General features: G+C 40.0%; 1 protein-coding gene across 2 annotated transcripts in view; it reads right to left on the reverse strand.

Moving 5' to 3' along the window:
• Positions 1-14,365, reverse strand: part of LOC108039304 (junctional adhesion molecule A) — a 104,789-nt gene that overhangs the window by 28,689 nt on the left and 61,735 nt on the right. For both annotated transcript variants that reach the window (XM_017116252.2, XM_017116251.2), the window contains exons 3-6: positions 9,240-9,481; positions 4,845-5,055; positions 4,298-4,425; positions 413-581 (exon numbers count right to left, since the gene is read on the reverse strand). In XM_017116252.2, coding sequence (XP_016971741.1) covers positions 413-581; positions 4,298-4,425; positions 4,845-5,055; positions 9,240-9,481 — 750 coding nt within the window. The remainder of the gene's footprint in view (positions 1-412; positions 582-4,297; positions 4,426-4,844; positions 5,056-9,239; positions 9,482-14,365) is intronic.

The raw sequence follows: 14,365 nt of genomic DNA on the forward strand, positions 1-14,365 counted from the left end.
GATATATCTTACAAATTTTAAAGGTAAGTCCTGTATAAAAAATTATCAAAAATGTATAATATAAATTAAAAACATTCCATTGAAGTAAAAGATTTTACAACATTTAAGTGTGCTTATTTGAAGATTTTTTATAATTTTATTTTCAGTGAATTGGATTTCCAATTTCTATCTTTTAACATACTATTTTTTTGTGTGCATCGGAGCTTGAAATGCAACAAAGAAATCAAAATGGCAGTGCAGTGGATGGCTGTCGGGTTCGTTTGTCAGTTAATGTAAGCGCTCTCCAACAAATAGCATTTCATGGGCGGGGCATTCGAGTATTTGCCCAGAGGATGGCAACAATTTGGTGGCCGGGTCCTCCATTTGGGCTGTTCGGATTTGGGGGGAAATGGGGATGGGGTTGGGTACTTACCATTTAGGACATGGACACGCACACTGGCCACATCTGCATTGGAGGGCGCACAGGAGTATTTGCCCGAATCGGCCAGATCTGCATTCTGTATGAGCAGAAATGAGGTTGTCACATCGCCCTTTTCGGTAATTACCGACACGCCGCCTCTTGATGAATCATAATTAATGACCTGCAAAACGGAGGAGGAGAAGTAGAGTCGTGAGTACAATTCGCCCACTCTTTTCGCTCAATAATGTAAAAACAATGAGGGTTCAAAACAGCAAATATCTTGTTGCGACGGCTGTTGTTCCTAATGTCATTTTTGACCCACCTTAAGGTAGGGGAAAAATGTAACTTACAAGCACACGAAACATTTAATAAATTATTGCAAATTGTCGCCTGATATCTCTTTGATTTTTCATCACCACTCATCGAAAAAAAATATATACATTTGAATTGCAAAATAATTCAAGGTGTCACAAAATACACGAGACTTGGCTACAGCTGCCCTTGACTGACACTCTGGAAAATTGGGATTTTAATTGGAATTTGATAAGAGTGTTCGTGATTAAAGTTGACTCCCAACATCAAAGATCGCGTGAAATTCCATGCAAATCAAGCGGATTTAAGGCTCCTCCTCATTATGGTTATTACTTTCCGTCAGCCATCGAAGTCGACTAGATTATCGATTTGTGCAGGCTGGCAGGTCCTGTCGAGGAGTGCCTCTAACAGTTCTCTATCAGCTGAATGCATATTAAGTTGCCCCCAGCAGCTGACAAAAACAAATACCGGAATAATTTGCCGATACAACAGGGCCGAGGGGGCAAAGTTCACGATAGCACAGATAGCTGACAGGGAATTGATATTAACACATAATGCCGCTGACAGGGCAAAGACTTTGCCATCAAAAACAGGGAAAAAAAACTGCTGAAAACAACAACGGCGGAAATGAGAGGGCTCACAACCCTTGGCCAAGGACCTCGGGCCAACTGTCTGGCGCATAATTCGCCGTCTAATCCCAACTAATCGAAGACATTTGCGATAGTTTGAAGAATGAAAGGAAAGTTAGCGTCACTGATAATGATGACGATGGCTAAACAGATATAGACATCAAGAAATACAACAGGAAATTTGGTAAAATGAGACCATTGATACCGATTACGGAAATGTGTTGATTGCATGATTGCACAATTACAGTGTTCAACAGGACGAAAAATAATATATTTTGTTAGGGACTTGGTTTTTTGGTTGATTGATACATTTTACTTATTACCTCTAAGATGATTTATATTTATAAATAACTATCTTTACTATGTATGTAGCACTTGATATACGTTTCTCACCAATAAGTTTTAAGTATTACCTTGGCAAAAAAGAAGTATAATTTATTTTTTGTATAAAAGATAAGTTGTTAAATTTAAGCAATAAAATTTTAATAATTAAGGTTTTTTGCTTGCATTTCCTCACTAAATCTCTGGTTTATTTCGGGTTCTACTCCTAATATACCCTCCAAATACTGAAAATAAGTCATGAAAACACTGAAAGTGACACAAACTTTGACGCAGAAACTTTTGGCAAGTGAAAAGTTTGCCTATCAGTCGGCACACGATATCCCGGCCCCAATATTGCTGACTCCTGCATAAATTTCATATTTGTATTATAATATTTCTGAACTCGGCACAAATTAGTTAATGAGCGTGAGGATGGGGGCGTGGCCGGGGGAGGAGGCGGCCAATTTCAGCGAATCGGAATAAATGCGAATCTGCAGTTTGTCATTTGATAAATTGAAAAAAACATCCTGTCATTCTGAGTTTAAAAATTCATGGCGTGCCGCTTGCAATTTTCATGACAACTGCAGCTGTTCCTGACTTCTTCAATCGCGGACATCGGATGAAATTGGGATTCGGATTGGGATTGGGGAAATGCCGTATAAAAGACACAAAAGGAAATAATAACACGGGCGAACAATGGCAAAAAGTAAATAAAATATTTGCGTTAAATGTGTGTAGCTCATTGTAAATGCGCATATATCCGATTTATGTGGTACTCACCCACACAATAATGGCCCGCATATTTTGGGCATAAAAACCAAACAAACCAGGGGCCATAAAAATCCCACAGGTACTACATAAAAGTCGGCCCTCAGAACTTGACAAAAATGTAAAAGAGACAAGTGCAGAATAACGAACGATTGGAAATTCCCCTTGAATATTGAATCGGGGCTAAGAAGTTGGCTAAAAGCTGGAGCCAAGGCAACGAAGGACTGGCAAAAAATGCTAGTAATTTCAGGGAATTAGCCGGAATCCAGCCGGCATGCTAGCCACATATGCCAGCCATCCTGTCAAGGACCTGACCTCAGGTGGAAAAAGGCAAAAATATGCAACACGTTAATTACAATTAGCGAGCGGAAGTGCGAGGCAAAAAGTGCTGCATACAGTGGAAGCGTGGTGGAAGTGCATCAACTGGGTTTATCCATCCATTAAACTAATTAACAGCAAATTTGCATGGATCGTAAATAATCCGTGTGCCGAGCACGGCGAACGGCACGAAACGGAAGGGACAGGACAGGACAGGACTTTACAAAAGCCTGCAGCAAGGACGCAGTAAGGTTCCTGCGGCCAACCTTCGCAGCACACACACATACACCTGCAGAGGTAGCAAGGATTTTAATTAGAAAATTCCAGGAATACATTAAAATACGCCAAGTGGCTGCGCAAGAAGTGAGCAGCAGTTGTTGGCCGGATTTGTGTGTGCAGCGCATTTAACACCGCCTTTTTTTGTAGCTTTACTCAACCTCTTGAAGCGTTTTTTGTTGATATTTTGTTTGGCTTTCGCATTGCAATTAGCATGCAACTGTTGCGGATTTAGCACTCTGCAATTAGCCTGCTTAACTTGGCTAAGACAACAGGGCTAATTGGCAGATGCGAAGGGACAACTAAGCAGCGGATGATCTGAAAATGCTCCTTTTTTTGGTACCACTTCCCTTCTTTTATTTGGCACCCTTGGCGGTAATTTAAACATAACCCGTCCGCGAAACGCCATTTACCCAGTTATCCGTCGCTTGGCATTTGCATTTGCATGTGTGAAGGACGCTGGATAACCGGGCGCGTTGATTCACTCATTAAAATAACAACAGCTGACGTTTAAATAAGGTTGACGACGTTGACGATGGAGGGGAAGGTAATGGCCAAATTCTGATGAGGGTTTCGCAAAAATCAGAAAAGGATGTGGAAGCGAGGAAGTGTCAGCGGAAAGCAAAAAGGAGAGGATAACTTTGGCTGACACCCGGTGGCGTATGAGCAACGAAGTTTGCTTGGGGGGATTGAAGTTTTTGACGAGAGTTCCACTGGCTTGATAACCAACGTTAGCAATGGTGGAAATGGCATGTGTCATTGTTAAGCGAATAAAAGATTGCTGATGAGGGCAATTAGAATGGTAAAGAAAAAAGTTCGGGCTAACAATATTTTGAGGTGAAATATGCTTTTCTGCTGTTGTGGAACATTTTTTTTGGTTGGCATGAAAAAGCTCATCTTGTGTCACTTTATTGGAAGTTTTATAAATAGTTTCAGTATATATTTGTTTAAAATGTTGTTAAATATAATAATACATTTTTTAATTATTTCCTGGAAATGTATTACCAAAAGTCTTATATTTATAAGGCAAGTAAGTTGTTAATTTTTAAGAGGTTACAAATGAATAGAATTTTATTAAATGTTTAAGGAAAAATTAAAAAAATAATTTACAAGTTGAAAGTTTAAATGAACTTTTAAACGGATTTCCCCACCAAAATTTTCCACGAAAATTCCATTTCATTGATCTTTCCTTAATCTTATGAGTAGTTGAGGTGAGACAACTCCTAGTGGGCTTTTCTCAGGGAAAGGGAATATAACAATAAACTTTAATTACCTCCTCGTGATGATACCAGAAGATGTAGGCCGGAGGTTCGGGGCTGAACTTTACAGTGCAAGTGAGATTTATGGTGCTGCCTTTATCCACGTGAAGGTCAGGACCTCCCAGGATGGTGGCCGTTGGCACTGGAGACACCGAAAAAGATAGAGAAAGGCGTGGAAAAGTAAGTGCATGAAAGAAATGGTTGTCGAACAAAAAACGTAAAAAGGAAGATAGGTGGGCGCTGTTTGTTGGCTGGCACTGTAGAATAATAAAGTACGAGATAAAATGGAATTATTGTCCTACAAAAAGTAAGTCCTCGACGGTCCATCGACATCGCCATCGCCTTGCCTTTGCCGTGCGTGCTGCTCACTCGTTTGCTGTGTGTAATTTATTTGCTCAACAACTTCGTTTTTCTCCGTTCTTTTTTTTTTGTCATCAGCCGCTCTCACCGAGTGCCCTTTGTTATTTGCGACGACAAATGGTGGATTTTTTATGAAGCCCAGTTCTGGAAACCGAATCGGCATCGGAATCCCGATCCAAAGACCCCTACACATCAACTCACCGACAACATTCAACCGGACGAAATAGCTGCGCACCGGCTGCGTGGATATCTGGCACTCGTACATCCCAGCGTCCCGTTTCTGGGCCCACTTTATCTGCAGGGTCCAGTCCTCCGTGTCCTGGTGGTGGGTCGCCTGGAACCGCTGGTCGGACGTGTAGGTGTACGAGCCGACCGTCAGTATGTGGATGTCGCGGTGCCGGATCCAGGACACCTGCAAAATTACAAAACAATGGCAAATATTTGTACTCTTGCAGGGACCAAATTAAAGGGATTGCTCCTGGGGTGGCTTAACAACTGGTAATTCATTTAATGAAAAGCCTGTATTGACTCGGAGAAAGTTTATTTATGGAACTTGTAAAGAAAATTGGAAGCTAATTTTCTAATTAAATTACTTTCTCTTCCAAATCAATTACCAAAATGAGTTTTTCTCATCAAATTTTACAAATGGATTGTGCTAAACATGTACGGCTTAGTAAGTTAAAAGAAGGTTTAAAGCCTAAAGGTATCAAGGCTGAAATTTTAAAAACTGCTGCCAATTAAAAAAATTGGTATAAGATAAATACAAAATATTAACAAATTTTCTGACATTATTCCTTTTAACTTAAATTTTCAAAAATTGCTTTGCAGAAAAGTGACCTTAAACCTTGCACTTCAAAGCACATAACTTTTCTTACAGACATCCGATTTCAATGTGGCATATTTCTAAATGATTGTGGCTTAATTCTCTAAAAATCTGTATACTCATCTTGGTTTGTATTTTTGGGTCGATTTTTAGTCATTTGTTGAGCCCTTTCCAAATATTCGAAAAATGGCTTTTGCTGAAAAGTGACCAAAAACCTGCACTTCTAAGCCCACAACTTTTCTTACAGACCTCCGATTCCAAAGTGGCATACCTCTAAATGATTGTGGGTTAATTCTAAAAAAATCTGTATATTCATCTTGGATTGTAATTTTGGGTAGATTTTTAGTCATTTTTATGAAAGGGCATCTGCAAAAATGCATAAATCCATTGGACATCCTCGCTTAAACGATGCAAGTCTAATTCAATTAGGCGAGCTGCTAACAAAACGATATCATTATTTTAAAGCCCATAAAATCGCACCATTTGTCTGCTCCTTGAGCCACCGGCTGGCCCATTAAAAATGCAGCAATTGAAAACGAATTGCCGGCGCAGTGCCATCAAAATCGAATAAAACGCCCAGCTAGAAGGAGCTAAAGTCGCGATGGCGACGAAAAGGGTGGGCGATAATAAAGTTTTGCATCTTTTTAGCTGGGCGTACGTGTCGTATGAGCAACGTGTGAAGCACTGCTCGGGTTTTTGGGGGGAAAAATCAGGGCTTGACTTCGCCGAATCTCAGCGGAATCGCTAGTGGAGGCGAAGCCACTGCTGCTGGTCGTGCTCGAGCTGTTTTGGCTTTGCTTAATTATCACAAACTTTTTAAGTAGTTTTGCGGTGCACAGAGATAACTTTGTAAGCTGGCAGGCGGCTTATGTAAACTTATTAAGTCAAATGTAAATGCAAAATTATCGCACTTGACAGCCGAGTGCCACCCACATCCACCGCCACACGTATGTTGGTGCTTTCTCTCAGTGAAAAGAAAGTACCACCCGCAAAATTTCGTGCGTGCGTTTAATTATACGCAATGTTGTTGCACACTTTCGAGGGCCGCCTTCAACAATGGCATTTCCATATGGTTTTCGGGATGGCTATATGGTATGGGCATATCCTGATGGGTTCTCTTTTAGGTTCGGTGCCCCTGTGCAAGTGCACTGTGCACTGAGAGTGCATAAAAGTGAGAAAAACATGGCGCTCGCACTTTTGACAACTCCCGCACACTTGCAACGACAACGCCGCCATTAAACAAACATTTTACGCAACAAATTAAAGCGTAATTAACAAGTGCACGCTGTGCTGCATGCGGTTCTGTAATGGAGCCACGCCCCCTGGCCCAAACCACTTTTTCACAGTGGGGGCGGACTTCATATTAGCAGCAACGCCCCTGCAATATGAAGAGCAAGTGCAGAGGAAAAAATCAGAAATATATATGAAAATTGCTCTTCAACATATACGTTGCATGTCTAAAGAGAATCTGTTACTTACAATCTTTAATGAAAAGTAGTACATTTTACAATTGTAATTTGGTTAATTTTTAACAAAAAAATAATTTATGTTCCAGTGAGTGAATCTTAAGCAATTACAAATTCTTTAATTAGATAAGTAACTTGTATTATTAATTGATAATTTTTATTTTATTGATCATCTTTAAAAAGAATAAATGGTTATGTAAAATTTTATTAGTTAAATGTCCATTAATATGAAAGATAATTTATTGTTATTCATTTTTGTATTCTTCGTTATCAATATTTATTAAGATTTTGTCATTAAAGATTCAATATTTCAAAATATTTAAGATTTTACGAAATTACTTTTTTATTCAAATTAAATTAAATTGAAGGTGGTCTGTAATTTTGTTCTATGTACAACATCCGGAACAGCAACAACAGCTCGACATTCCGCTTCAAGTTGCAACTCAGGGTGGTGTGGGGTGGTGTGGGATGGTGAAAGGTTGTGCTGGGTGGTGCATGGTGGTGCTCTGCGGCGGCAGTGCAACTTTTGGCTCCGTGCAACTCGGACTGTGAGCCAAGTGCTGTTGACGCGTGCGGCGAGAGCAATTTCATGAAATTGTTTAAATAATTTCGCGCTCAAATGCAATTGAGAGTGCTGCAGCGGAGGTTGGCGGGGAGGTGATGGAGGTGGGCGGGGGCGTGGCAGGGCCAGAACTCAAAAAGGCGCACCCACTTGAGGTTGAACAGTTGATGTATGTGTTAGCCGACATGGGTGAGTTTTCTGGGACTGCCACAAGTTCCTCTTTTGTTTGGCAAGAAATTAAAAGTTGCGCCTGCTAACGGCATCCTGCAACGCCATCCGCATCCGCATTCGCATCCGCATCTCCATTTCACTGGCTGCCAGCGGGATCCACATCCTGGTGGCGCATTTGTGTCAAGTGCTCGCGAGCGTGTTGAAAGTTTGTTGGTTTTCGGCATGGCATTTTCCCTTCGGCCAAAGGGAAAATGAGAATTGGCGTGCATCTATATGCAAATTTTTCGGAGGCGAATAAAGCATCTCCTGGGGCAGGACGTGCGTTCCACTCATTAATCGCCTGCCACTCAAGTCTGCCTAATTATTCATAAACCCATCTGACGGCCATATCAAAAAAGTCACCTCTCACATTTATATACGTTTCATTAGAACACATTTTAAAGGATGCTGATGCCAACTCCCATCAGGGACGTAATTAAATGCTACAAAACGTTTACAAAACACATGAATATATCTGGTAATTTGTATGCCGTCTGCCTGTGACAGCAGGAAGGACTAAAGATTAAGCTCCAGGAGCAGCAGGTTGCCTACGGCCGACCTCTGTCTTGTGACCCCGCCACACGGGGAAGGGACCAATTAAAGCAGATAAACAAAAGAAACAATTGCAAAACAACAGCGGAGAAAAAAAAAAGGAGGGAAAAAATGAAATTGCTAAATTTCCAGAAGACAACAGAAAACAACTTGGAGCCAACTTGAAAGTCGCCCTACCGCAAAAAAGCAAACAAAAAGGGGCGGGCTCCCGAGGTAAAGGAACTAATTAAAAATTTCGCCGTCATGCTAGGGGAATTACATTTTGGTCTACGTTTCGGCGACCAGGTTAGGAAATCAGCCAAGAAATCAACGCAAGAGGCAGTCACAAAAAATACAAAATTATTCCGCGCATCGACAATAACCGAAAGTTGGCGCAAACTTAAATGGCACGGCGACTCGTTCTCGTCACGCACGACAACAAACTTTTCGACACGAGTAGGCTGTTAACCCCCAAAAACCCCGTACTCATGCAGTAATTCTAAGATATACACTTAAAAAATCTTCCCATTTTTTAGGAATTTAAAAACGTAATTAATCATTATAACATCTATCATCTTGTTGTATTCCCAGAAGATTAGATTCAAAAAAATATGCTTTAATATTGAACCCGAAAGAGATATTCAAAGATTTCGTTTTAACAAAATGTTATTTTTATAAAATTCCACAAAAATAAATTTAGTTTCATTCAAAAAAAGTTTATCAATTTTCGCAGTGATAAAATATTACTCTGATTTATTCTATAAGTTTTCGCTACCATTAAGTGATGTTGTACTTTCGGTAGAACGAAGAAATGATTCGCAAAATTCTAGTCGATAATTAAACACCATTAAAAAATTATGTTGAATCACAACAAAATTCAAATCGGTATTTTATATACAAAGATACGGATTGGAATTTTTGGAATAAGCCACAGAATTTTAAATGAACACCTGTTATAGCACCATCCTTTTTTTCAAGTGCACTATCTCTAAGCCGAAACTCACCGTTTTGTTGGCCAAATTGCGCACACGGCAGCTGAGATAGGCGGACTTGCCCATGAGGGCGGTGACATTGCGCGGTGTCGAGGGATCGAAGTAGGGCTCCATCCATTTGGGATGCGTGTAGGCGGCGGTGGGGGCGGTGGGCAGGAGCAAGGCGGCCTGGCCAGGAGTCGGAGTGGTTGACAGCAGGTCGTCCAGCGAGTTGTAGCCCTCGATGGGTCCCTGCACACCGCCGTTAGTCATGTCTGAAAAAAAGGGGGAAAAACCAAAGTGAGACGTGAATATTGGTGTGGAAAAGTCAAAAGCTGCAAATAGACACAAATGCACAGGCACATGTATTTGTATGCAAATGTGAACCTTATATCTTTGTGCGCTTCACCACGAAAATATTAAAAACCCAAAGTGCAGCTGTTGGCAAGAAATATGTAGCCGCACACAAAACGACATTTACATTCATTCAGTCACTCGGATCTGCCCCAAAAACCCTTACACGCTGAGTAACACTCTTTGGATGCAGTTGTCATGGTGGTCGGGGGTCAGAGGTCAGAGGTCGGAATCGAGTACCGCCCAAACTTAGCTCATTAAAAGTGCTCTGTTGCTGAGCTCTGTGGTCGAAAGGTGAGTCCAAGTGGCCCCGAGCAATGGTATTAGGCCCCTGAGCCTCGACTCTCAATTTGAATGGTGACCTAGGCAAATGCATTTTTAAAGCTGTACCCAGCACGAAAAATATTGTTCCACATAAAGTAAAATAATAAACTAATTATTAGGTTAAGTTTTGAGGGATTTGGAATTTTAAGTATTTGTTTCATAAAGATGCTGTCATCTAACAAATATGAATTATTTGCAAGAAGTTTGGTAATAATATAAATTTAAATTTTATTTTATAGAGCTAAAAAATTCCTTAAATATTTAAGCCAGATACAGAAAAGAAGTATTCAAAATGGAAGTTCAGAAAATGGTAATTGAATATTTAATTTCAATTATTTTTTAAGTCCAACAACTCAAAGAAGACAGTTAACATTTAAAAACAACAAGACCATTTATTACCTACCATGTAAATGGGCTTATTTTAGGAAAAACCACATATGATCATTTGTGTAATTAATAAAGTATTACAAATATTATTTTTTTATAAGTTTTCTTTGCCAAAACTGGAAGCACTGTGCGTCTGCAACTGGGTTCTATGCCGCCTGCTCTTCGTTGCAAGCTATGGAAAAGGGTTAAGGGGGCAAAGGGAAGTAAGAGAGGAGAAAGGGGCAACCTTCAAGCGAGTGAAGTGTTTGCGGTTGGCAAGTACAAGTGCACACACACCAACACACACATGTTGCAAGCGGAATTGTGTCACTGCTCACACATACGACTGTGCAAACACACACACACACACAAACACAGACGGCAACCGCAAGTCTTCCTTTCTTTTTCTGCGGCCAACCCTTTTCACTGTCGGGCTCATGGTTATGCAAAATATTTGCACTCAAATCATATTTCAAGGATTAAAACTTGCATTCATTCGAAAACTGTTTTTCCACATGCACGCACCCAGCCCATACACATACAAATACACCACGAAAAATTGTCCTTACCTACAACTTACTTAATTTTTGGTCAAATAAATTTATTTCTAGGTTAGCATACAAAATTGTTTTAAAATCAGTTAAACAAGGCTTAAGCCAATTAAAGAACAATTTACGAAAACAAACAATTTATATTTTCATTTACTTCAAACTTTTTTATTTCATATGGCTTACTTTTCTGAAAATTGTTTTGTGCAGTAGACTATTCCCCAATTTTTCAAAGTGTTCATAAGCGTACAAATGCGCACCCACAACTTCGGCTTCATTAAACAAAAGGCAGCTGGGAAAATCTACCCGCCCCCAAAGTGACACGCTTTTCCAAGCATGTGGGGGCGTGGCAAGCTCAATATGCTTAATGTGGGTAAATTTGAGTGAATGTGACGTTTAATTTAAGCTGCTCCACTGCAATTGGCATCTGCTGCACCACAGTCACCACTTATCCAGCTGGCAAATGCTCCTCCTGTCTGTCTGGCTGGCTGCATCCCGGCATCCTGTATCCTTTGACTCGCAGGACATGTACATTTGTCGCCGTTCAGCTTAGTGGTTTGTTAACTGCACTCATGTTAATGTTGCTCTTATTCCCAGAATGCAGCTATAAGACATACCAAATGCGGTGTTCGTTGTAAACAGCTTTCGGGGAAGTAATAATAGGAAAATTACTTATTTAAGGATACTCGAGAGAGTTCCTGAAATCCTTGAGGGTCCGAAAACAATAGCTAAGATAGCCTTGTAGCCGTCTTAATGCAATTATAATCAAAATTTCGTACTAGAGGCAACATTATGTACCAGTTGAATAATTGGAACAATTAGATAATAATTTAAATTAGTTTCTCTCAATACGGATTCAATTGAATTTGGTTCTGGATAATAAAGGATAATAAAAACTTCGCAACAATAGCTTAAATGTTTTTGGATACTGCGCACAGTTTTCATCTTTCTAAAAGCCAATTCATAGAAGAATATTTTATAAACAAATAGCAAGTAAACTTACTAATAACATTACTTTCATCTGATTAAAGACTGGGTAAAACAACCTGGGCGGGCTTTAAGAAGTGGTAAACTCGAATTCAATTGCCACCGCTGAATTTTCCTCATTTGGGGGCGATGGGAAAGCGGCATGTGTGCCCGAGAGTGCGAGTCGAGTGAGTTTTCCCACTTTTTCCCCCCATGTGCGTGTGACTGGGGTTGGCTTAATCATTACGCGGGCTAGGCCATTCCACCAGTACCCTACCACCCAACCACCCACCGCCTATCACCCATCACCCTCGTCCCAATCCCCCTACTTCACCCACTCGCAGAATGACTTTGCATATTTGCCCTTAATTTTCGACAACGTTGACGAGCCGCGTGGAGCAATTAAGAAAACTTTTGCAATTTTCACGCTTTTGTTTCGGCATTTTTTTTCCCCCCCTTTTCAATTTTTGGTAGTGGCACGAGGAACATGGGAAAAGGGTCGCGGATCCAGAAAGTCGAAATGTTGAAATGATGCGTAATGTGCAACACTTTGAACCGCTGCCTCAATGAATTTAGCTGGTAGAAACTCTGAGCCACCCTCATAATTGCCTGCTTATGTCGGGGGTTGTAATTTAGCAAGTTGGGGATCCCGACGCACTTAATTGTGCTTAATGGCATTGAATTTCATAGTAAATATCGTTACATTTCGTTGTCTTCGCGGTAATTAAAAATCAACATTGGCTTGGAGTCTAGTTACACGGAATCCTCTTTCTCTGTTTGAGTCTACACTCCTTGGCATTTCCAATTCTTTTTATACCTCGTGAAAGTTGGGTACAAGGGTATATTGTATTTGTTATATTTTGTATATCAGGAAAGAAATTATACAACTTGTTTTACCGTTTGAGAAATCATACTTATTTGGTTGTATAAAACTGAGCGCCATGAAATACTATACTGATATCTGAGAGATTGGCAAACTTTCATGGAATAGAATAGTGCTTAGAAACTAATAAAAAATGTTGCAATGGCCTCAACAAAAAACAATGATGTTTTTTTGTTCAGATGCGTAAAATTGTTTTCAATAAACTACCATAAAAGTAAAAGAGTCTGCTTTTAGTATTATAAATACAATTTTTGACAATATTTTTGATCTATTAAATCAATCTATTAAAGAAATTGGAATCGTGAAATCAATGAATAGTGTTACTAGTTAATAATAAGTAATTTTGTAAGTTTTTTCGATATTAGAGGGCATGGTAAGGGTATCTCCTAGTCGAAACCCTATTGCCTTGTTCCTCGTCTTTCTGTCTATTAACTGCTTTATCGCACCACTCATTTGAGATGACGAGGGCAATTGGACGTGGCTGGAACGTGGGCTGCCAGCGGCTTCTTGAGTAATGATGCCTTTTGACATTGTCTAAGCGATTTAATGCGTGGAATCGTGAGTTTGCTGGAAATCAAATGGGCATTAAGATGTTTGGCCCCTTGAATATGCACGCGGCCACTCAACCCTGAACCACCGAACCAACGAACCAACGAACCACCGAGGAACCACCACCACTCCACCCAGCATCCATTCACTCATTTATTTATGTTGAGCACGGTGCATTGGGAGGCTTTTGTGGCCGCCATCGCTCGCTGCTCCTTTTGGCCATCATCGCCTGCGGCTGGGATGTCTTAATTAAGCTTAAATGATGCTGCAAAATTTATTTCATCTCGCACCAGGAGCAATATCGTCGGCTGGGGGATAAGGTGGCGCATCTTCTATATACGCCCGCCATGCATATAAATTATCCACGCAAATTACAAGGCACGAAAATTGAAATTGTGTATGTGAGAGGGGCGGTGGATGGTGGGCGTGGCAGCCCCTTGAAAAAGACTGTCATATTTGCGCCGCTTCTTTGCTTCACACATAATAATTTTTAATGCTGTTCATTAATTAGCGTCAATCGAGAGCAGCTTAATTGCTCGCATGATTACTCCCAAAGAAGTGAAAGGAAAAAAGAAGCCAACAAATTGGAAACACAATGAAAGGCTGCTCCACGACCTTCCACCAAAGTTGATCATATTTTCCGTAGCACTTGACCCCATTAATTGGATATAAGTGATTTAATGCAGCACAAATTGCACGTCATAATGCAAAAAAATTTTCAGAGTTAATGGCTATATATACTTTTAAAATCTTTAAATAGCTACTTGGAATTCTAAAATTAAATTATATCCTTAAAAATGTCTATAAATAAAGTTAAACAATTCTCTTTGAATTTTCTAACAAAAAAAGGATTCAGTAGTGATTAAACAAAAATTAAATTTAGTCTTATAATAAATGATAAGAATATAATAAGATAAATTAATAGTTTATAATGCAATCAACGTCTTCAAACTCAAATAAAACATTCCTTCTTCGTCAAATAAGTAATAGTTTATAAGCAATCAACATCTTCAAACAGCGAACTTTTTACCTGGCCCGCAAAAGTATGCTATAACGAATAAATCTGGCAAGCCTCAAAAGGAAATAGTTTGTGCATGAGGAATTTGCTGGTTCCACTTAATTTGTTTCGGGATATACCGCTGCACACACACTCGCACACACTGTGGTTT

This window comes from Drosophila rhopaloa, unplaced genomic scaffold (genome assembly GCF_018152115.1).
Source record: "Drosophila rhopaloa isolate 14029-0021.01 unplaced genomic scaffold, ASM1815211v1 contig_163, whole genome shotgun sequence".
Lineage (NCBI taxonomy): Eukaryota > Metazoa > Arthropoda > Insecta > Diptera > Drosophilidae > Drosophila > Drosophila rhopaloa.